Source organism: Sorex araneus, chromosome 1 (assembly GCF_027595985.1).
Source record: "Sorex araneus isolate mSorAra2 chromosome 1, mSorAra2.pri, whole genome shotgun sequence".
NCBI lineage: Eukaryota > Metazoa > Chordata > Mammalia > Eulipotyphla > Soricidae > Sorex > Sorex araneus.
Genome location: NC_073302.1, coordinates 128,296,137 through 128,321,004, shown reverse-complemented (window position 1 = coordinate 128,321,004; position 24,868 = coordinate 128,296,137). Strand labels below are relative to the sequence as shown.

At 40.5% G+C, this 24,868-nt stretch overlaps 1 protein-coding gene across 2 annotated transcripts; it reads right to left on the bottom strand.

Annotated features, from left to right (window-relative positions):
* Positions 1–248: 248 nt before the first annotated feature.
* RIMOC1 (RAB7A interacting MON1-CCZ1 complex subunit 1) lies at positions 249–16,728 on the bottom strand. 2 transcript variants are annotated; one of them, XM_055142511.1, is made up of 6 exons: positions 16,437–16,728; positions 12,657–12,763; positions 10,210–10,353; positions 7,850–7,981; positions 6,531–6,645; positions 249–5,413 (listed from the first exon to the last, which is right to left on the bottom strand). In XM_055142511.1, exons 1-6 carry the CDS (start codon positions 16,534–16,536, stop codon positions 5,133–5,135), a joined length of 879 nt encoding a protein of 292 aa, XP_054998486.1. In that variant the 5' UTR covers positions 16,537–16,728; the 3' UTR covers positions 249–5,132. The 2 variants fall into 2 exon arrangements, with proteins under 2 accessions (XP_054998486.1, XP_054998493.1); XM_055142518.1 differs by having other exon boundaries at positions 6,531–6,612.
* Between the last annotated feature and the right edge of the window lie 8,140 nt (positions 16,729–24,868).

The window sequence follows — 24,868 nt, the reverse complement described above, 5'->3', positions numbered from 1 at the left end:
GATACAAGATATTAAGGCACCAGGGTTAAGTAATTTCCAGAGTCACACAGCTAGGAAATAAAAGCTCTGGGATCCAAGTTTAGTCTCCGCTCTCAATGCCAAGTTTCTGACCATTGTGACCTAGTAACTTCTATCTGAAGTTACTAGGACCGAAGGAACACTGAGACCTCAATAAGCAGAGTGCAATTGTAGTGGTTTTCATGATGGCACACAAACCAAAGATAAAAGAAAACAAAAAACAAGAAACATTATAAAGGAATACTGGTTTTATTTTTTTTTTTATTTTCTATGCTCCAAAACATTTTACTTGGAATTTTTACTGTAAGTAGGAGAAAAAAAAAGGAAAGAACACCATCGTGAATACATAATGTACACTTTAATCATAGATACAGTTTATGTATTTAAATGTAATACTTCTATAACATAGCATCTCATACTGCGGTAAAAAATATATAATAACAGGAAGTAACACTAAATAATGACAGAATACTGGATTCTATGGCAGATGCAATAGCTTTATAGGAACCAATTGAGGAGCCCTGGTAGGTACAGAAAAGTGACAACCTAAAACTAACAAGCCAGCCACCTGTGGAGTTTGGATTTAACTTTTTTAGGGAGGAGGGGGGAGTAGACTATGGGTTATCAAGAATTGACCCCCAGGAATGTTGTTTGGAACCTCATTCATTAAGCTGTACTGGAATTTCTGTTTTATTTTGATTTGGGGGCACACGAAGTGATGCTCTAGGCTTATTCCTGGCTCTGCACTCAGGAATCACTCCTGGCAGTACTTGAAGGACCATGTGGGACGCAGGGGATAGAATTGCAATTGGTCATGTGTAAGGCAAGCATTTTATGTACTGTGCACATCGATCAGGCCCCAAGCTATTTTAAATGCCATTACATTACAAGGGAACTAGAGATGTACCTCAATGCTGAATCACTTGCCATGCATGTGAGAAGCCCTGGTTTTGATCTTTGACTCCAGTGAATTTAGGAATGCCTTCAGACATAAGGAGACTTTAGAGAACATCAAAGAACTCACAGTGGGACTGTACAACTAGGAACAGAATTTTATTATGGGATTTTAGCTAAAACTCTCATCTCACTCTATTATATGCAAAAGATTAGGAAAACTTTTAGTTGAGAGTTGCACCTTAATCAGCATCAGTTGACTGTACCAAAAACCCTATAAGTATAGCAAAACAGACAGGCCAGGCCTTAAGTCTATTTTTTTGGTGGGGAGGGCATTCAGGTCAGGCCCAGTTATGCTTGAGGCATAATCCTGCTCTGTGCTCAGGTGTCACTCCTGGCACTAGTCAGGGAGCTTCCATATGACATGCTGGGGACCAGGGATCAAATAGGTGAGCCGTGAGAAGGCAAGTACCTTACCTGCTGTACTCTCTCCAGCTCCAGGTCTTAACTCTGAAAGCCTTATTAGCCTCAGAAAACTGAAACTTGGAAAGAGTCATAGAAACTTAAGCATGAAGACTCCTTTAATACTTGAAGTTTGAGCAACCATCAAATAACTCAAAAGAGAAGCCCAGAGCTGAATAAATGCAGCAATGCTCTTCCATCACCGCTCATCCTAAAGCACTCTGGAGAGAAACCCTTCAAATGTAATCAAACTGAGAATGCCTCAGGTAGTAACTCACTCCTTAACTCAGTAATAAAACTTCTGTAACAAGGCCAGAACAATAGTACAGGTAAGATGCTTGTCCTGCATGAGGCCAAGGGGGTTTGATCCCCAGTACCACCCTGAGCACAGAACCAGGAGCAAGCCCTGAGCACAAGGCGCCATTACATTACAAGGGAACTAGAGATGTACCTCAATGCTGAATCACTTGCCATGCATGTGAGAAGCCCTGGTTCTCACACACACACAACTTCCAGAACAAAGAGAGCTTTCCTGAATATACTGAAGGTATGTTTGAAGACATACTAAAGCAGGCAAGTGCTCAGAGTGACTGTGTGGCCAGTGTGTAGGAAACACGTCTGTCGGTGACACACCCACTTCACTCTTCAAAGCTCTCGTACCTGAACATACATTAATAATCTCCACTTCTTAAAATGTGCTCCACTAGAACACAAGCTCAAAAAAAATATGCTTTAGCGATATCCTCAAAGCCTGCGACAAAACATGGCTGCAGTAGGCACAGAACATTTGTGAATTGAGTGAATTAAAGTATTTTCTTCTAGAGGAGAATTTGGTTATCTTGAGTTTACTTTATTCTAAATGAAATAATTTACTTAGCAGGCTTTAGCATGTACAAAACATGTTGGCCATGATTTTGTAACACAGTAACCACTGCTGTAATTAGCATTGCTGTAATAACCTTTTTGTAATACAAAAACCATTAGTTATTATGGTCTATAAATGATTCTCCAATTGTGTGGGGGAAAAGTGGGGGATGAGGAGGTATAGAAAAGTTGCACAAAAAGCACCCAGTTTTTCCTCATAATTATACCAATCAGTGAAAGACCCTAGTGATTCACCAAAGTGTAAAAGACAAAATGGAAGTTCCAAAGAGACTTTACTTGTTTTCTCAAGTTCTAAACCAAAATAACACTTTACTCCTTTGAGTAAATCCGTTTGCCTGTTCAAACATGGTAGAGGGCATGGCAGTTTAAAGTACAATAGATGCAACCCTTCTGGCCAGTTTGGCACTTGTAATTAATGTCTTTTATTTTAAAAAAATCACTAAGCGTCTATCACTAAACACTATGTGTCAAGATTTTTTAAAAATGATAAAGTTTTGGGCTGGAGCGGTAGCATAACAGGTAGGGCATTTGCCTTGCACGCAGCTGACCCAGGTTCAATTCCCAGCATCCCATATGGTCCCCTGAGCACCACCAGGAGTAATTCCTGAGTGCAGACCCAGGAGTAACCCTTGTGTATTGCCGGGTGTGACCCAAAAAAAGCAAAAAAAAAAAAGTTATAAAGTTTACCAACTCATAAAAGAATTAAGTACTATACAATGGAATCAAAGTGGTAACATAAAAAAAGTAATATTGAAGGAACAAGCAAAGAATCATCTCATTTTGACGGGGAAGACCAACAGAAAGCCTCATAGAAGCGGGATCACTGAGCTGAGTCCTAAAAGCTAACTAGGTCATCATTTGACCACAAAGGAAGACAAAGCATTTCAGGTAGTAGTGATGAAATGTGCAAAGGGCAGCGAAGGGGAAAAACACACCAGCACACTGGGGAGGGATTTACTTGCAGTTGATCATGATGCTCCAAAAGGGAGGTGGGGTGGGTAGTCTGTGTTTCTAAAACACATACGAAAAATGAGTTACAGCTTTAGAATTAGAAAGCACAAAGGTATCTTCACAGTCCGGGCATACCTTCTTATAGCTCACCGCTCGACTACGCACTGCAGAAGTTGCAGTTTTAAATAAATCTAAGGTTTTTTAACAAATCCATGGCAGCCCCCATGGAGCAAGTCTACTGGCTCCATTTTTCAAAAGCCACACATTCACCTGTGTCTCTGTGTCACACTTAACTAGGGAATACACAGAAGACACAATGTTTACATTTTCTTTAAGACACAACTCTAGTGCACATGTCAACAGCATCATATAAACATAATTTTATATGTGTTGGGAAACCAAAAAAGAGTTGTGCAACTTATCTCACTACGGTGGTCCAAAACCCATTCTCTGCGTTCTCAGATAAGCCTGTGAAATCTCTTAAAAAGTTGAATAAAAATTTTCACAGAGTTCTACAAGGAGACACCAGGCCAGGCAGGGTAGAGATATTCTCCTTGTGCCAAGAGGGAAGTGTCAAAGGAGCAGGCAGTGAAGAGGATAAAGAGATGGTAGAATACAAAGGACAGGAAATATGTGAAGAGGATAAAGAGATGGTAGACTAAAAGGACAGGAAATATTACTGAAAATAAAGAGATGAAACTCTTGGAAGATAAGAACTGTCACCAGTTGTTGGAAGTTCTGATTTCAAAGATTACCACAGAATGGTGGTGTTCAAGGCATAGTCCTGGAAGCAAGTTCCTGGAATGTCATAAATTCACTGGCACAAAGGTTAAGGATATCGGCAAGATATCAAGACAGATCACCCAAAATGGCAATAGGAGTTGAGGTAGACAGAAAGACTAAGCAAGATAGCAAGTCAGGCACTCTGGCCTTTATCACTCACCCCTACTATCAAAAATCAAGACAGAAAAATGTAATACATATGGAAACATGTGCCATAGAGACAAGTGAGCTCAACTAAACTAACTTAACTTGGTTTTGTCTTCAATACTTATTTGATAAACTGAATGAGTATCCTTTTAAACAAAATAGGAAATTCTTTTAATTTTTATAAAACATCTAAAAAAATTTTAAGTGCCATTAATAATGCATAGTAAAGATTAGGCAAAAATTATTTTGCAAAATGTTTCACTATCTTATCTGAAAACAGAACCTAAGTATTAGTCATAATCTTTCCATTTGCCAATTTTTATATCTATACCATAGATTTGAAATGGTGAGGTGCATTGTTTTTAATCTTTGAAGCACAGTAAAATTGAAGACAGGAATATTTTCTAAAAATCTAAAGAAACTTATAATGTTCAATATTGTTTTGAATACTTTAGAACAATAAAAAATACTCTTAACATACTGTATTACTTTGTAAAGCTAAAATTGGGTTACTTAAATTTAAAATTCAGATATGACAAGTTATCTATAGTTCAGGTTGATTTAGAATAACATACATGCCATTTTCAAAATTAAAAATCTGTTCCTTTACAGAATATATAATGGGGGCTGGGAAAACAGTGCAGGGGTTAAGGGGCTTGCCTTGGACATGGACAACCCCCATTTGATCCCCATTACTACACAGAGTTTCCCGAGCACTGCCAAGAGCGACCCCAGAGCACAGAGCCAGAGTAAGACCTGGGTTTTGCTGGGTATAGCCCAAAACCCTTCCCCGCAAAAAAAGAAAAGAAAGAATATTTTATGAAAAATGACAATGACATTTTAAAAAGTATAACCATGCTCAGTATCTTTATGTAGTGTAATTTAAGAACAGTGTTCTTAAATTCAGAATGTCAATAATTCTTCTTTTCTGAAACTTTTCTAATTCACGGGTCTTTATTTTACTGCCTGAAAGGTCTGGATAAACTTACTACTTAGTGCGATGCCGAAAAGAAGTTTAGAATTTGCTTTGCATTTGTCGTATTCCATTCTTGTTCTTTCAGGGGTCCTTCACACACAGATACGTACTTTTTCAAAATTTTTTCTCCTACTTCTCGGAAATCCAAGGGTTCTTTGTGTGTGCTGTCACTTGCTCCAGAATCCCCAGGATCCATTCCCTTATTTTCTGGCTGCTGGTCAGCACAATGTTTCAATCCCCAGTAACACATTTCTCCACTGTACATCATCGCCAGTAAATGGATGTCACTAAATATTCCTGGGAGAGCCATCAACATGGAGAGATTAAAATTTAAAAGCTTAAAAAGAAACGCCTCATTAATAGAACTCAAATAAATGTCTCATGTCATCAAGTTTTTCCCCCTCTCTTTTAGTGGTCGAACTTAGAAAAGACAAATTATCACAAATGCAATTCGCATTTAATTGGCAATTTGGTCCATGGCCTTTAAAAAATCTCATTAGAGAAATATTTTACAAATAAGAATAGAAGAACCCGAGAGAAAGGTCCAAGGGCTAGAAGCTTGCTTGCATGTGGGAGACCTGCGTCCCTCTAGCACCGCTACTGCGCCCCGCACTGCTGAGAGGGGCGCCGGGGCAGGACTGAAGTGTGTGGCCAAAACAACAAAGGCAAGAAACAAAAATAGACTAATTTACGTTTGTGTGACTTTTCTGATTTCCCTTTAAAAAAACTCTTTGAGACTCTAATCAGTAAAACCTCTACCATAGCAAACATCCCAAACTCTACATACAATTTCACAGTACAGATTCCTAAATTCCACCCACGAATACAATTTTTACTTGAAGGTATACTCTAGGCTCAAAGATATAGTTCCAGTTACGTGTCTTACTTAACAGATATTGTTACGTGGAAACAATAAAGTGACCAGCTCTGAAGCTGAAGATGGTTCCAAAGATGACAAAACAGAAAAGACAGGTCCCCATCACTATGAATCTACCACATCCAGGTCGAAGTTCATTTCACGTGAAAGAATAAGATTTTTACCATATTTATTGAACCAAAGGTCTCACACCTGCAAGGCCAGCAATCTCCTCCTGAACTACATATCTTTGCCCAGATTTTTACTTTTCTTCAAAGTTACTCACAATCTACTATTATAAGTAGTCAAACCAAGTATATGATCAGAACTACACACAAGAAAAAAAAAATTAACCCAAGAAACCTGATATATAATGGCCGAAGTTACTAAATAGTGGGGTTAGCAGTATTTTTTTTAACATATATGATATCTTTGAAATTTTTTAAATAAGATTTTATGCCCATAATTTATAGATTTTTATATGAGTAAAAACTAATAAAATTTCAAATTTTAAAAACCTTTGAAATACAAATCTCTTCAAATAAGACATTACATTACCTTCACTCAGTAATTTAGCTGTGTCTAGGTCTTGGAAAGAAACTTCTTCATTTAACTGGACAGGAGATCGAAAATTTAGCATCTGTAGCAAGTAACGAATTCCATCAACAAGGTACTAAATGAAAGTCAAAGCCAAAGAATTGAAAGTGTTATAGGCTTAGCTATAGAAAATTAAAATTTTATTTTTTCTTCCTATCTTTACTTAAGGAAAAAAAATGGCTAATATGTAAATAAACCTTATGGGCATTTCATTTTGATGGTATCAGAACCCACTACCCCAAATCTTTATAACACCCACAACTTCTATTAGTAAAAATATGAGGGGAAAAGAGAAATAATTTCCCAAGAACATATAACACAACAATATGCCTGTTGAAAAGATTATCTGAGGTATACATAGATGAAAACAAAGGCTTGTGAACATTTTTAAAAATATATATGTACTAACTATAGTTTATAGACACTATGATCAAATTTTTATATCTGAGACCTCTCATTTCCATTAAGCACCTAAACCTTATGTGCAATCAAACTCAGAATTCTCAGCGCTACAGCTTTCAGACAAGCTCTTTAGACTCGCTTCTAGGTCAGAGGAGTTAAGATGAATCAGAGGCACACAAGTTTTTAGGAGCAAAGAAATACAAATTCACTTTAGTGGTGATCTGTAACTGAAAGACTCATAACCAAATTTGTTCACTTCGGGCAGAAAAAAAAAAAGCTTAAAAATACATTCTAACATATGTTTAAAACATTTTTAATGGGGGGCCAAAGTACCATGAGTAGGGTACTTGCCTTGCATGTGGCCAACCTGGGTTCCATCCCTGGCATCATATAGAGTTCCCCTGTGTCCCGCCAAAAGTGATCCCTGAGCAGAGCCAGGAGTAAGCCCTGAGCACTGCTGGTTGTGGACCCCAAATTTAAAAAGCATAACTTTTATAATAACATACGGCCCTTTGGGGCTGGAGAGATAGCAGAGCCGGTAGGGCATTTGCCTTGCATGCGGCCGACACAGGTTCGATTCCCAGCATTCCATATGGTCCCCTGAGCACTGCCAGGAGTTATTCCTGAGTACAATGCCAGGAGTAACCCCTGAGCATCGCTGGGTGTGACCCAAAAAGCAAAATATATATATACAGCCCAGTTTTCAAGCCACTCTCATTTAATCTTCATAATAATTCTAATTTAAGATTACGCAGATAATAAGTAAAAAACCTGCAATGAAATTGAGACCCTTTGATTCCACTACTCTTCTGTATGAAAGACAGAACTCTGAAACTGACAAATATCAATCATCAAAACTATCAGCAATACCCTTTTACCTTTTTAAGCAAACTAGATTTTCTTGTGAGCCACTCTCTTCTTTTGGTTAGAGAGTGACAATACATATACAGCAGGGCTCCTCGTCTCCAAGAAAGACATTCCAGAAGTTCGTCCCCAAGCAAATTGCAGTGCTGAAATACAAAATAAAAGGAAAGAGTTAAGCAGAGAAACTTGGTGTCTCAAAAAAAAAAAAAAAAGAAGGTAAATTTCAAAATATGTGGCCAGAGCTCAAAGGGATGAATAAATGCTCTGTAAGCCGGAGTCCCCATTTGATCCCCAACACCACAAGATCCCCCAATCACTGGGAGTTCCCCATGAGCACAGACCTGGGAGTGGCTCTCGAGCACTGCTGGATGTGCCTTCCAAACTATATTGCAATTAAAAACATGCATTTCACAAAAGCCGCGCTTTAACTACGTACACAGGAAAGTCTTAACTTTGAGTCAATTAGAAATATAGAACTGAGTCAGAGAGATAGTACAGTGGGAAACAGCCTTGCATGCAGCTGACCTGGGTTCAATCCCAGTGCAGGTATGGACCCATATCCCTTTCAGGAGTCATCAATGAGTACTACCAGGTGTGGTCCCAAACAATAAAACAAGCAAAAAGAAATAAAATATATATCACATTACAATTTGTTATGCCAATTTACAGATTCATTTTTAGAAAACAAATATTTTAGTAATTAATCCTCGTAATATATCTGAAATATAAGTACTCTATAATCTGATTAAAAACGTAAGTTTTCAGAAGCCCCAGAGACAGCTCAAAGGACTGAAGTGCATGCTTTGCATGCAGGGGGTTTGGTCCCCAGCGCCACCTCGAAGCCTGGAGTACCCTGGGAGCACCACCAGGAGTGGCCTCAAAACAAAAATATTTTCAGAAATGTTTCTTAAAACTTCTACTACTACTAGAATGGAATAATGCAAAGATATACACAGACAATTTTAGCAAATCAAACATTGTACATTTAAATTATGAGATTATTTGTTTCCATAGTTTGTCATACAAACGTGGAATAGACACTTAGCAGAAAATTAAGAAGGTAACCTTAGGGAAAGTCAATGTTTCCAGAAAGGGGAAATAGGAGACTGGGGGTGGGCATTCTAGGAAAGAGATAGCAGGGCTTCTAGAAATGAAGACGAGAAGGAAAATGCAAAGCCTCAGAACAATGAGAAACAAGAACATGGCAGCAAATGTCTAGGAGGACCATAAAAAGAGGGAAATACGGTAATTAGATTGCTGAGGTCTATCAAGGAAATAAAGCATCTGCGAAAGTCAAGGGAGCAGAAATAACATCTGTGCATAGAGAATAGTTAAAATCTATAAACATAATTCTATTGCGCAAATATTCTAAAACTACTTAGGCAAATAAAATCAGTTATGATAATCACTTAAAACTCCAAATCTCACAATTTCAAATTTATATATTTTGCTTTTGGGGCCACACCTAGCAATTCTTAGGTGTTACTCCTGGCTCTGCACTCATACCAGGGATCCAACTAGGTCAGCAGTGTGCAAGGCAAGCGCCTTACCTATTGTACTATCACTCAGGCCCCCAACTTCATTCCATTTAAAGAGACAAAGATACCTTTAAAAGGATTACTATAGAGTCTACAGAATAGTGTAGAAGACTTCATACCATTCCACCAAAATACTTGGCCTAAAACTTAGTTTTTAATTGTTTTTAACTGAATCACCACAAGATACAATTACAAAGTTGTTTATGATTGGACTGCACTCATACAATGTTCCAACACTCATCCCTTCACCAGTGTACATCTTATGCCACCAAGGCCTCTGTTTCCCACCTGGTCCTCCTCTGGCACCCCCAAAACCTGCCTCTATAGTAGACACTTTCTTTCCCTTTTCCCCTCTCTCTCCTCCCCTCTCCTGTCTCCCTCCCACCCTGTCTTTCCCTCCCTCCCTCCTTTTAGGCACTGTGGTTTGCAATACTATTACTGACAGGTTATCATTGTATATCACTTTACCTCCTTTCTTGTCCAGAGTGATCATTTCCAATTATCACTGTCACAGTGGTCCCTTTTCTGTATTAACTGCACTCCACCACAACTTGTGACAAGCTTCCTATCACAGACAGGTCTTCCTGGCCCTCATTTCTACTGCCTTTGAGTATTATTCTCATACTATGTTTTTGTTGTGGTTATCCCACAAGTGAGTGCAGTCATTTTATGTCTGTCCCTCTCCCTCTGTTTCATTTCACTCAATATACTTCCCATGTTCATCCATGAATAAGCAAATTTCATGACTTCATTGTTCCTAATGGCGGCATAGTATTCCATTGTGTAGATGTAGTTTAATTTCTTTATCCAGTCAACTATTCTTCGGCAAAACTTACTTTTTGATGCATGTTATTTTCTTTAACTAGTACTTCTGGTTCTGAAAGAAAATTGATCAGCTCTTTTACTTTTGGAGATGAATCTTCAGGAAAATCTTCATCTACTAGCTTGTTCTCTTCAAAATATGTCATGTCCAAAATAGCCTGAAATAAAAGCAACAAGAATTTATAGCACTGGGGCTGGAGCAATAGTACAGTGGGTAGTAGGGCATTTGCCTTGCACGCAGCTGACCCGGGTTTGATTCCCAGCATCCCATATGGTCCTCTGAGCACTGCCAGGGTGATTCCTGAGTGCAGAGCCAGGAGTAACCCCTGTGTATTGCCAGGTGTGACCCAAAAAGAAAAAAAAAATTTATAGCATTAAACTCTAATAAGTTTTATTATGTATTTTACTAGACATTCACATGTTGTATTAGATAATTATATCTTCTAGCAGTCTTTAAATTTGAAAAGCAGAGAAAATAACTAAATACAATCAGATAAATTTCATCTATTTTAAAACATAATCATCAATTTTATAAAGTTTTATAACTGCTTTATTAAAAACTGATAATCTTGTTTTTCTAAAAAAAGATGCTTTAAGTTAATTATATACAATATAGTCACACAAAGCATAATTGTTAGTCTTTGCTATGATTACATACAGAATCCCTGAATATTTCCTAAATACCTGCTATATCAAGTTAATCTCATTACCTCTAGTTTTGTATAATGAACGTTCAAAGAATTTGCTTCACAAATACAAATTCAGCATATGTAGCAATGTAGCCTAGCAACCAATAAAAGTAGCATTCTACCAGCATTAAGTAATTCAAACACCCAAGTACCCAACATTCCTGTTTTAGTACCCTACAATTATCCAATCCTTAGATGTTCAGGGGTTCCTATTCCGTGAGGGATAAAAATCGAACCAGGCCCCCAGCATGCACACCAGGCGCTCTTGCCCACTGAGCTATTTCTAGAGCCTCTCTATCCTCACCATCCTCCTCCCCATCTATTAGACAAAAGAAAACGGGTACTAGTATCACTTCTATCACTAGCCACCAAATTAACCAGAAACAAGTGAATTCTATCCTTTCTGAGTTTCAACTGTTCATTGGCAAAATTAAGAAACTGGACTAAATGCCTTTCAAAGTTCCCCACTTAGAGGTTAAAATGAATCAACGTGTATTAGGTGCTGAAAACATTATCTAACACATAGTTAGAGATACTTAAGTGATAAATGCTCATGTATGGAAGGTGAAGGCCAGATAGGACAAGAAATATGGATTCAGAAATCCATAGATGAATCTATAAATTCATAAGCCCAGGTCAACGTCCCAGGATTTTGAATCTCTTTCTTGGTGTTTTGCTATCTTCTCGAAAATAAATTAAATGTTTTTAACTTTTATATAACAAAAAATGATAGGAGCAGGTGGGAGCTTTCTGAAAGAAAGTCTGGAATATTCTGCCAAATTACAATAGTCCTTCCAGTTTTGAGATAAGATATCATAAGCCCAGTCAACCCTGACATCTGACAGCAGAGCTGTTTTCTCTGATAGCAGAACTGTTTTCACAGATTTGTAATAGAAAGTACAATGCCAGAGTGCTATCAACATATGTTTCAGAAACTTAACTACATTTACTTCCTAAAGTCTCTTTATTACCCCTTAGTAATGAAGTGAGGATATATGAAGCACTCAGTTAACTACAGAATCTGGTATGAATGTTAACTGCAATAAAGAAATAGTTCAAGTCATTGGAAGTGAAGAGTCTGTTTAGCAAAATAAGCTTACATGGGCTGGAGGGGTAGGAGGGGCTCCATAGGACACTGGTGATAGAAAGCGGGATCTCTGGGGATGGGTCTGGTATTGGAAAGCTGTATGCATAGAAAGTGATTAAAGTACTTCAATAAAAATGGTTAAAGTAAATAATAAAAATTAAAAACAAATATGATGTCTTATTCTTTTAATGTCAGCTTCCCTCACTCAGGGTTTTGTAAAGTCAAGAATATGCTTTATCATGAGACCTGATTTTGAATGAAAAGGAAAAGGGGGAATAGAAAATCCTTTACATCTGCAAGGCACCAACAAAAGGAGTCATGTTGAAAATCCTAATGAATTTCAGGGAGAAAAAATAATCAGCGTACTATCAAGTCCTCCTTGCCAACTCTTAATAATCTTCAAGAGTTCAGGAAGTACAAGCATTAATATTTTGTCTAACTGCATATAAAGGAAACAATTCTGTCAGCTGGAAGATGGTTTCCTTGATCCTTTTAAAGATCAGTAGATCCAAATCTCTGCATATTGTCTCAGTGTTTCAAGTCTATATGCCTTAAACCATCAGCTTTTTAAGATGAAAGTAAAATACTTTAGAGAATATATAGATTTCAGCATACCTAAACTTTGGAGTAATCACCTCAATAAGCAATCTTGTCCATATAATATCAGAAATCACACACTTCATACCTGTGTATAAAGTTCTAGAAGATCTGAAGGACTTGAACATTCTTTATCTCCTCCACACAAAAGTTTCAATTTTTCTAGCGCTGCAGAGGCCCGAATTAAAAAGTGATCTGTAAAAGAGAGAAACCCAGTAACTACTTTGTATAGTTCCAAAATGCTATTAAAACAAAAAGAAATTTGTCTGAAATGATGAAATTAATGTTATACTATTGGAGAAACAGCATCATAGTAATATCTTTTGTACAATATAAAACATACCATAATGCTAAATCATACTTTAGCAAATGTATCATATAAAATGTACTTCAGAAAGCTAGACCAGAAGTGTTCTACATTCACTTGTTAGTTCTTAAGTGAAATCCATGCTTTTATAGTGCTACTGCTTCTTTTCTTGGATACAAACACATTATGATTAAATCCAAGGCCTCATACATGTAAATCATGTGCTCAACCACTGTATTGCTCTCCAAGCCCCAATAATGCTTTATTTATAATGATGATACTTATAAACAAATATAAACTTACAACTTTTATTATAACAGTTCCAATGATATACATAAACCAAGAGTTTCAACTGAAAACTTGAAACTTCATAAATGTATTTTTCATAACACAATTGGTCAAATCTACTGTCTCATAAAATATACGCACTGAACAATTATAAAAAATGGTAATTATATTTATGTATTTGTGTGGAAACAGCTGTTAAAACTCTTCAACATATTTCATTTCTTTAGAAACCAAGAAATGCAAACCACATTCCTCCAAAATCTGGGAAAAAATGAATACATACTTATCATGTACCTTCTAAAAATAACTCGCCCTCCTTCCCCATACTACAGAGGCTGGTAACATCTTCCCCTTCTCTACCCTTTGCGTCTATAATTTCACTTTTTCTTGTGTATTTTCCCTCTCTATCTATATATGTATGTAGATTTAAATATAGATAGATAGATAGATAGATAGATAGATAGATAGATAGATAGATAGATAGATAGATAGATAGATAGATATAAACTCCCCCTATTGCATATGAAAAGAAACTTTAGTATTGTTGCAGATCCACTTGATCTAACAAAGAGGTAAGTATCTGGAACAAAAGCAGCACCAGTTTAAGTTATGTCTGTTGTCAATCACAATAAGAGGAGCTCAAGTTTCCCCAAGAGAAGCCTCACCTGTATCTAGGTCACATTCTGACTTTTGTGAGGTCTACTGTTCACTTGAATGAAAAGCTTCTTCTGTTTTGTTTTTTTTTTTTGCTTTTTGGGTCACCCCCAGCAATGCACAGGGGTCACTCCTGGCTCATGCACTCATGAATCACCCCTGGCGGTGCTGAGGGGACCATATGGGATGCTGGGATTTGAACCCGGGTCGGCCGCGTGCAAGGCAAACGCCCTACCCGCTGTGCTATCACTCCAGCCCCGAAAAGCTTCTTCTGTAGTTTGTGCCCTCCAACCTCTCCTCAGCCCAGAGGTGTCCATAGAACTCAGAAAAAAAAGGGTTCTACTGTGAACTGAAATTGTACATGGAAGATGGCATGAAGTGCTTCTTAAGAGACCGAGTTGATACTTTTATGAAAATCTAAAGAATTATTTTAAATCCAAACACTTGCACTAAATTCACGAGATCATTTAAACCACTCTGAAGGACTATCTCACATGAACTCCTGAGATAATTATTGGGGGAAGAGTGAGATTATAGTGCTTTCTCTTTCTACATATATATGTGTTTGCACATGTATATACATACACACAAACATATATACATATATATATTCTTGCACTGAATTGTGGTGCACTATTTCACATGAACTCATGATATAATTATTAGGGGCAGGGTGAGATAATACTCATATATATTATAGATGTACATATATACCTACCTATCCCTATTATGTACTTGCATTGAATTCACTAGACCATTTAAACCACTAGTAAAGGACTGTCACACATAAACTCACGACATATTATTGGGCAGAGTGAAAGAACAGACTGTATGTGTGTGTGTGTGTGTGTGTGTGTGTGTGTGTGTGTGTGTGTGTGTGTGTAAGCAACGACTGGCAACACAAAGATAAAAATGACTCAGGACTGGGCAACAGTACAGCCAGTCGAGTGCTTGCCTTGCATGTACCCAACCTGTGTAGATCCCAGGAATCCCATATGGTCACCCACGCTGCATCCCAGGCATCCCATACGGTCACCCACGCAACAGTCAGGAGTGACAGAGGCAGAAGTGATTCCTGAGTGCAGAGCCAGGAGTAACCCCTGAGCATCACCAGGTGTGGACAACCAAAAAAAAAAAAAAAAGATAAAAGTGACTCTTATGTCTTACATAATCCCTGGAAAAATGTGTATCCATCTCATGGAATATTACCATACAGCAAACATATCGTGCTTACACAGTAAGAAACGAATAAAAATTCACCAGAAATAAAAAGGAGAACATTTTCAGATGGAACATGTGCTGTATATAACCTTGATGAAGACATCGGGAACTATCAATACATTTTTAATTTGTATTGTTTTTACTGTTAAAAATGCCAAGTTTCAGTGCCAGAGTGATAATACTGCAAGTAGGGCGTTTGCCTTGCATGCAGCTAGCCTGGGTTCTGTCCCCAACATCTCATATGGTTCACGAGCACCGCCAGGAGTAATTCCTGAGTGCAGAGCCAGGAGTAAGTAACCCCTGAGCAGCGCTGGGTGTGACCCAAAAAGCAAAAGAAGAAGAAGAAGAAGAAAAATAAAAACCACGTTCCTTCCAAATGCATACAACACATTTTAAACATAATAAAAAAGTTCGGGGAGGGAGGAGTGTGTTTTAGATACAGTAATAAATTAAAAAAATTCTTTGATCTCTTTTGATTGGTTCAAACAGAGATGGGGGTGGGACCACTGAATAGTTCACAGGTAACTGGGATGCATTTCCAGGTTGAGTAACTGCATGTGAATTCTGGAATTCACTCACCGCAACCGGATTCATGTTAGTCTGGGATTTTTCAGAACACACTCCTAAAAATCAGATAATTCAGCAAATATTCTTTACTAGAACTACAGCCATGTCACCGTGGATCCAATTTTTAAACATTCACCAAAACTACTTAAAACCTTGCAAAGTACAACTACTATGAATCAGTGCACAAGAGTCGGTCAGTTTATCTGCCGGGGCGGGGGTGAAGAAACACTCAAATACTGTAGAACCTACAAGGGCAGGTGCAAAGTTAAAAAGAAACGGGACTTAAAATCACAAGCTGGGGGGGCTCGTGACGCGTCTTGGCCGTGTTCTCGAAAGCAGCTTTCCAACAGCGCGACAAACTCGCGGAGCCTCTCCCAGCGAACGGTTTCAGGGTGAAGTTCAGAACCCCGGAAGCACGTTCCGGTCTGTGCAAAACCCCCGCCGCCCCTCTGCGTCCGAGCAGTCCCGCTTCCACCCGGGGCTCGGCTCGAACGTGCCGGTGCATTATTAATTATTATTATTTTTTTTGGCCCAGATTTGGCCCTTTTCCACAATCACGACTCGAGACAAGGAGAGCCCCCGCGATGGGACTGAGATGCAAACGGTTTTCAAAGATAACGAGAAAAAGACAAACCAACAAAAACCAAAGCCCGAGCGGCTTCGCAGCGGACGCGCGGCGGCAGGCGGGCGTCCGCGGCGCGGCGCGGCGGGGCGCGGCGGGGCTCGGGCGGGAGGAGGGAGGGGGGGCTGGGGATCGCCGCGAGCCCCCTCCGGCCCTGCAGCGCCCACCCCTCTCACGCCCGCCCGCCTCCCCCTCCGCCTCTCCCTCACCGTCTTCGCCGGCGGCTTCGCTGAGCTGCTGGATGTGGGCCTGAGCCAGGTCCCCGAGCTCCTCCACCCGCTTCACCACAGCCGAGCCTGCGGCCGCCATGGCCACAAGTGGCGGGCGCGCCCGTCACGTGACCGCGCCGCCCGCCGGTCACCTGATCCCTCGGAGCCGGAGGGGAGCTGGGTGGAGCTCGCCCGGCGAGCGGAGAAGAGACCCCCCCCCAGCTCTGGAACGGGGTCCGCCCAGGCTCGCAAGGTCGTTAGGGTTTATTTTCTTCCGCCGCTACTTCCCCACCCTCCCGTGATCCCGAGGTGCAAGGAGACTTTAGGGCGGGCGTGACGTCAGGACACGCCTTTCTCCCGCCCCCTTCTTTAAGCCAATTGGAAGCAGACCATGCCCCACACATTAGCCAATGGAAACCTACCTTTCTCCATAGTGTCGCCTGCGGAGAGACAGCGACGACGATTGGCTGGCAGGAGCACAACCTCGCCGTCCCACCCTCCACCCCCTATTTTCTGGCCCCTCTAACTCCCGCCTCTGCTCCTCTAGCCCAGCCCCGCTGTGGCGCTGCTGTTGAGCTGGAAAGTAGCAGGAAGGCAGATGGTACTCTTTGGCCTGGTAGTGAGGCGTCCTCCTAAAATAAGTAAAATCTCCTGATCAGGAACGTCAAATCTGGCCGACTTCCCCTTCTGAATCATCCGATTCCCCTTCTGAACCATCCGATTCCCCTTCTGAACCATCCAACTGAGCGGCTGGATGGGGAGTTGCTAGTGAGAATTCCCAGTCTGTATCTAAGGATACCTTTCCTAAACCTTGGTTTCGGGAGCTGAGTTTGTTTCTGATCTGAATTGGCTACATCGCAGTTAAAGTACATAAAATATCTCCAGTAACACCAGAAAGCTGCTTTACAAAACGATTTCCTGTTGCCATATATCTGACAAAGACAATTTATTTATAAATTTGATCTTCTCAAACTCACTCTACTTCAGAGCTTAGTCAACAAACCTACTTTCCCCCCCTTTGCATTCCTCTACTGTTTTCTTTCGCCTTGGGTCAGGCAAATCTGTGGCTCAGTTTTTTCAGTTTGTGGGAGTTTTGTTTTTTGTTGTTGTCGTATTGGTCGTTGCTCTTTTCTTTCGGTTTATTTTGGTGGGGGCGCTTGGGGGGCACACCCAGCAGTACTCAGTATTCAGGAATCACTCCTGACAGTGCTCAAAGGAGTTTATGTGGTATTGGGGACAGAATCCAGCTAAGGCCATGTGCAAGGCAAGCTCCCTAGTCGCTGCACTATTTCCCCAGCCCCTCAGTTTGTTTGTGTGTTTTGTTTGACCCCATACCTCTTGAATAAGCTCCATTTTTCCTTAGTTTTTCTGAATGGTAGTTTTTTATTTACTGCAAGAAGTAAAAAACTACTAGTGTGTTAAATTTGTAAGTGATTGACCACAATGTTTTTCTTTTTTTTTTGTTTGTTTGTTTTTTTGGGTCACACCTGGCGGTGCTCAGGGGTTACTCCTGTCTCTGCACTCAGGAATTACTCCTCGTGGTGCTCGGGAGACATATGGGATTCCGGGAATCGAATTCAGGTCAGCCATATGCAAGGCATACCCTACCTGCTGTACTATAGCTCCAGCTCCCACAATGCTTTTCTTACTGACCATTGTAGTATCAGTTTCTACTTCCCTTAATTTGCAGGGTACAGGAATGATCTATTAGTTCTTAGTGCCTCTCACAGTGCCTAACACAGAGCATTTGGAATATGTTTAGCAGTTAAACAAAACCCCAGATTGTCAATATAGTATTCTTTTATCAGGTAGCTACAATACAGGAAAGTTTAATTATGTGGCCAAGATAGTCTAAATATCAAAATCTTAATAAGCATTTCTCATGTCAAAATGCTAAACCTAAGCATATATATTCAATAAAATTTACGTATCCGGCGATATGTTGAACAATCACAGACTTTAGCAGGCATCATACTTGACCCTGGGAATCATTGCTCGACTGATATTTAAGTGTGCGTGTCTAGGAAGAGATCTAAGAGCATGAGGTTCAGCTCACTTCAAGAAGAAACTGGGAAGGTTGTGAGTATTAACTTCTCCATACTCTAGAATACATGATTCTGCTATTTGTCAACAATAGTTAGCACTGCGAATCAGTGTTTCATCATATGTATAAAGAGATAGTAGCGAACCCTTACCAGTCTATCCTAAAGAAAATGCATGAAATCAAAAAATTTCTGATCTGGAGAAATAAATATGAGTATTTCCCTCAAAATTTACATTTAGTTATGTTCACTTTCAAAAACAGATAAATCAGGGGCCAGAGAGAAACTATAGGGGTAAGTGCTTGCCTTCCATAGAGTCCACCGTTTGATTCTGGCACCACGTATGAACACCCAAGCATCACCAAGAGTGATTCCTAAGCACAGAATGAAGAGTAAGCCCTGAGCACAGTCAGGTGTGGCCCAAAATCTTTCACCTCCCAGAAAATAAATAGATGAATTGAATAAAAAAAAATGTACTAGACTTGTCAAGCTTCTCAGAGAAATCAATGACTCTTTATAATCCTATGAAATTCTCTTCAAAACATAAGCAATTTACTCATGTGTGCCATTTTCCTCCCTCTGATAATGATGAACATAATTAAAAGGAAAGAAACAATTGATTTCTAAGAGTGTTCACAAAGTACGCAAAATCTTTTAAGAACACAATTCTTGGGGCAGAGGCTATAGTTTAGCAGTGAACACTTACTGCATATAAGAGATTCTGGTTTTGATTCTGCTGTCACTGTCACCGTCATCCCATTGCTCATCGATTTGCTTGAGTGGGCACCAGTAACGTCTCCACTGTGAGACTTGTTGTTACTATTTTTGGCATATCGAATACGCCACGGGTAGCTTGCCAGGCTCTGGCGTGTGGGCAGGATACTCTCGGTAGCTTGCCGGGCTCTCTGAGAGGGGCGGAGGAATCAAACCTGGGTCGGCCCAATGCAAGGCAAACGCCCTACAGCTGTGCTATCGCTCTAGCTCTTTGATTCTGCTACCACAAATAAATAACATGAACTTCTTAACTATCTCTGAATTACTGTCACTTTGTATACTTGTACCATTCTTTTGGGACTATTCCTCTATTGCTTAATATCTTCATGTAGACCTTACTTTGTCAAAAATTTGTCAATTCATGATAAGAGGGATTAAGCATTTTGTTGTTGTTATCAGCAGCAGTGTGCATAGAGTGGGAATCTATTTAAAACAAATACTTTTGTTTTGATGACCCACAGTATTAGATATTTTGATGGACTTTGGGTCGTAGTAGTGATGTCATTGGACCCCATGGGTGACTTATGTGAAGTGGGGAGGAGAAAGACGGTCACTTTCTCCCCACCAGCCTCTGCCACCCAGGACCCAGGGTTACTGGGTTCTTGTCTCACCTCGCAGAAAGGAATTTCAGGAGTAGACAAGCAGTGAAATAAATAGTTTTTATTTGGAGGATTTTTTTTTTTTTTTTGCTTTTTGGGTCATACCTGGCGATGCACAGGGGTTACTCCTGGCTCTACACTCAGGAATTACCCCTGGCGGTGCTCAGGGTACCATATGGGATGCTGGGAATCGAACCCAGGTCGGCCGCGTGCAAGCAAACGCCCTACCCGCTGTGCTATTGCTCCAGCCCCTATTTGGAGGATTTTTAATGTGTGAAGGAGTGTGTGTGTGTGTGTGTGTGTGTGTGTGTGTGTGTGTGTGTATGTGAGAGAGAGAGAGAGAGAGAGAGAGAGAGAGAGAGAGAGAGAAATGCACTCAAGAGAAAACACAGCCTTTTCCAAGGGCAGAGAGAGCCCCTATATACATCCCAGCATTAGACACGAAAGCATGAAAATATGCATCTCAAGAGGGGAGATGCGGCAATACATGTGCTCAGGCACCACATGTACTCGGCCACAAGGGCGCAAGCAGCACATGGGCTCAGGCAGCATATGCGCACCCTTTTTTTGTTCAAGGTGTCTTTTATAGGCTCTTCTCGAGTTGTCTTGATCTGGAAGTCCTGGAGTCTTCTCAGGGCTGGATCACATTTTAATTAGATTAAGGGAGCGGTCTGAGGGTTTGAGGAACTTCATGGGGAGGAGTCCAACATCCTCAGGGTTCACTGAAGGTCTTACCAGGTCTGTTTTCTGTATCCACAGGGTGGATCAGTCTTAGGATTTTCCTCTCAGAAGTTCTGTTGACCTAAGTTTTGTTGCCAAGGGCCTTTCCCTGCCTACCTGCCTACATCAGGAATAAGTGAAATAAACATGATTACTGTTCTACTAGAACTTATTATGAAGTGGGTGGGGTGGTGTTGGCAGACACATGGCAATAATGCAAATATATACATAAGTTTAAAATTGGAGCAGATGGAAAAGTAGAGTATTTTTTTTTTGGTATCAGAAAAAACTTTTCAGAAGAAATAATATTACACCTAAAGAATGAATTAAATTATCAGAAAGCAGAAAGAGAGTGTGTGAGGGGTTATGTATCAATGTATTCGTCTGATACAATCAATAGAAGAAAAAAACCATATGGTGATTTGGATAGGGAAAGTCTGATATAAAAAATTACTGGCTATAGAAAGAGGTTGAAGTCATGATGAACTTGCTAGTAAGAAGTAAGAAAGAGGGGCTGGAGTGACAGCACAGAGGGTAGGGTGTTTGCCTTGCATGCGGCCGACCTGGGTTCGATTCCCAGTGTCCCATGTGGTCCCCCAGCACCGCCAGGAGTAATTCTTGAGTGCACGAGCCAGGAATAACTCTTGTGCATCGCTGGGTGTGACCCAAAAAGAAAAAAAAAAAGGAGTAAGAAAGAGCTAAGGAAGAGGAGTGACAGTTATAAGAAGTAAGCATTGCCTCTGAGGCAAAGCTCCGAAGCTTATGCCATGGCTGTTGTTAGCAGGAAAGTAATAGTAGTTTACTTGAGTGGAACTTGCTAGAATTCAACACTCAGGAACATTGTAGAAATCCGCCCTCCAAGGAAAAGTGTTCATGGAGTGATTTATCACAGTGCTGCTGAGGGTGGATGGAGAATGGAGCAGGCCCAGAAATGAGTCCGAAGATGTGGGTTCAAAAAGTCATTTGTTTCTATTTCAATGTAGTCTCAAAGCGTGAAGACTGGAAACCCACTGGGATGTAGAAAGGAAGGTCTAGAGAAGGCTGAACCGCACCCTCTGAGAGAAGTCCAGCCAACAAAAGCCCTTGATAAGAATGTGAAAGAACCCAGTTAAAAGTGTCAAGCCCTTCCCCTTTACAAAATCCTTGCAACAGACTCTTCTCTATAAAGGAAGTCGAAATCCAGGGCAGTTTGGATAAAAATCTATAGCACAACCAACTTAACAAAAGCAAGAGGAATATATTCCCTATCTTGGAATTCACCTGCATTTTTACTTCTGAACTTGGGATGTGTATTACCCATTCTCTCCCCAGCAGAGAAATCTGCATTCTCTCTTAAACATGTTTCTCTTTCTTTATCTCCCCTCATATTTCCTGAATAAAGATATTTCACTTTATGATTTGTCTCTTTCCTGAAATTAAATTCTGTGAGGAGGTGCTCGGCCTGGAAATCTGGGTGGAGGTCAGGATTGTCCTTCTTTTTCTGAGAAAAGCCAACCCTTCGTCAACCCTGAGGTCAAGATCCTTGAAACTGGGTTGTGCTGGATTGTGGAAACCAGCTCCTACTCAGTGAAAATCAAGTACAACTTGCTAGCTTTCCAGAGTGGCAGATGGGACACAAGTGTCCTTGCAGGATGTTGCTTTTGTCAGACCTTACCAGTCTGAAAACCCTTGGAACTTCCCCAGGGAAACCAAGGTGGTTTAAGGAGGAAAGTGTTTTGGCTCTCTGTCCAAATGAGTACTCTCTTTGTCCCCCTTCACCCTAATCATCTACTTAGTTGAGACAGTCAGAAATTAGGTACCTGCACCAACAAGAAGCACTCTGTTACAAAACTGCCAAAAGTGGGTGCCAGAGGCAGCTACTGTCATGCCCACACTGGAGAAATGCCAGGGAAGTTGCACATATGGCAAGAATTTCACGCCAGACATGATACCCTCCCAGGCTGCAGGAGTCAGCCAAGGCCTTTAGAACCAAGAACTTCCTCTCCTGCAATGTCTCTCCAGCTCCCTCTACTGACAAGGCTTAACATCAGCTTTGGCTATTTGAGCAATGAAAAAAAGGCCAAAGGCTTAGTTCTGGTGCATTAAGATAAGGATCAAAACCGTAAAGCCCATAAGGTGGAGTGTGAGTGTGTATGTGTGTGTGTGTTGGGGGGTGCGGGGAGTGGGGTGGAGAAAGAGAGACAGGAGAGGGAATGGGGGAAAAGGGAGAGGGGAGAGGGGAGCGGGGAGAGAGGAGGAGAGAGGAGAGGGAAAGTGTCTACTATAGAGGCAGGTTTGGGGAGAAATTACACTGGTGAAAGATGGATGTTGGAGCATTGTATGGCTGAAATAAAATCATGCACAGCTTTGCAACCTTGTATCTCACAGTGATTCAATAATAAATCCATATATATTTAAGTATATTGAGGTGAATTCTTCAGACAGCATCGTGGAAATGAACCTGAGCCTGGGGTGATCCCCCATCAGTCATGCTTACATTAATTAATCCTTCTTCTGGCTGTGTCTGTATTTAATGAGCACCTACAGTGTTCCAGGCACAGATTACATGGTAATATAAAGATTATTTGGTGATAAACAAGACAAGCCTGCTTTTGTGGAGACAGATCAAAGGGTTGATAACAGATCCCAGGTAAATATATGACAGAAGCCAGACCAATTCTTTCTTCTCTCTTATTACTTTGAAACACTGAAGAGATGAGCAGATAGGTAACTAATCACATAAATGTCAACAATCTAGAGTGACAAATTCACCAGAGAGAACATCACCTCTCCAGAAACTGCCTAATTTCTCCACTGGTCTGCGTATTGATTGCTCAATGTCTTCTTGATCATAATAACACTAGCAGCAGTCAATTGCGGTTGCTCATAATAAAATAATTTCACTAGACCATGGACATAGGCTAGTTGGGACAGATCAGACATACCCTATAATGTCACGCTAATGGTTGTCGAGAATCTCTTAGGTGGAACAAAAGTCAAGAGAGTGGTATGATTCCACTGTATTCTGTGAATCTCATTCTCTTAAGAGATTAGAATGGCAGAAGTGTGAAAGAGCATTAGATGGTTGAATTGGGTGACAAGTTCTCTTATGGAGAAACAGTATTCTTGTGAGAATAAGGAAAGTAGACATGAAGAGAAGAGATTACTTCAAAGAATAATAGAAAGGGAACAATAGGACATTGTGACAGGTATTTTCCATGAGAGATCAAAAAGAAAGATATCAAAAATATCCAATGGGTTTCTACCAAGAGCTACTTGGTAGTGGAAAAGATGTTTATGGATTCACTCAAATCCATATGAGAAGTAGATTGGTGGAGGAGTTTCACTGATCTCTCAATGAGAAAATCTGGGCAATAGAAGAGTTTTGCTTTAACTTAATGCTCATTTGGAAAAAAAAATCTTAAAATTTAAAAATATGTCATAAGCTTTACCCAGAGCATAAGCTTACTCAGATTTCACTGTCACTGTCATCCCATTGCTCATCAATTTGCTTAAGCGGGCACCAGTAACGCCTCCACTGCGAGATTTGTTGTTACTACTTTTGGCATATCCTATACGCCACGGGTAGCTTGCCAGGCTCTGCTGTGAGGGTGAGATACTCTTGGTAGCTTGCCAGGCTCTCCAAGAAGGGTGGAGGAATCAAACCTGGGTCGGCCACGTGCAAGGCAGACGCCCTACCCGCTGTGCTATCGCTCCAGCCCAACTCAGATTTAATTCTGGCTATTAAATTAGAAAATTTATTTTATAAAAAATTATCATTATTTTGAAAACAAAAAAGAAATTTTCTTCTTTTATGATAGATTTCTAGTTGTGAAACTGGGATCCCAGTGCTGATTGGTGGTTTTGCAGGGACAGAGTTACAACCAGTGGTGCTCTGGGCTTAATTGTGGCTCTGTGCTCAAGGGTCACTCCTGGTGGGGCATGTGGAATCATATGTGGTGTTGAGGATGGAAACCAAGCCCTGACTGGCAGCATTTTATCCAACTATGGAAAACCTCTCTCAGGACAGAGTCAACTGCAAGGCAGAATAGACAATGGGTGAGAGACCTGGTTCTAGTAATTTCATTTGGGTTTCTGTTCTTCAGTTACATTTTCAGTTCCAACAGGAAAAGAAATTTTGATTTTTTTTTTCTACACACGGGGCTGGAGCGATAGTACAGCAGGTAGGGTGTTTGCTTTGCATGAGACTGACCCGGGTTTGATTCCTCCGTCCCTCTCAGAGAGCCCAGCAAACTACCAAGAGTATCCCGCCCACACGGCAGAGCCTGGCAAGCTACCCGTGGCATATTGGATATGC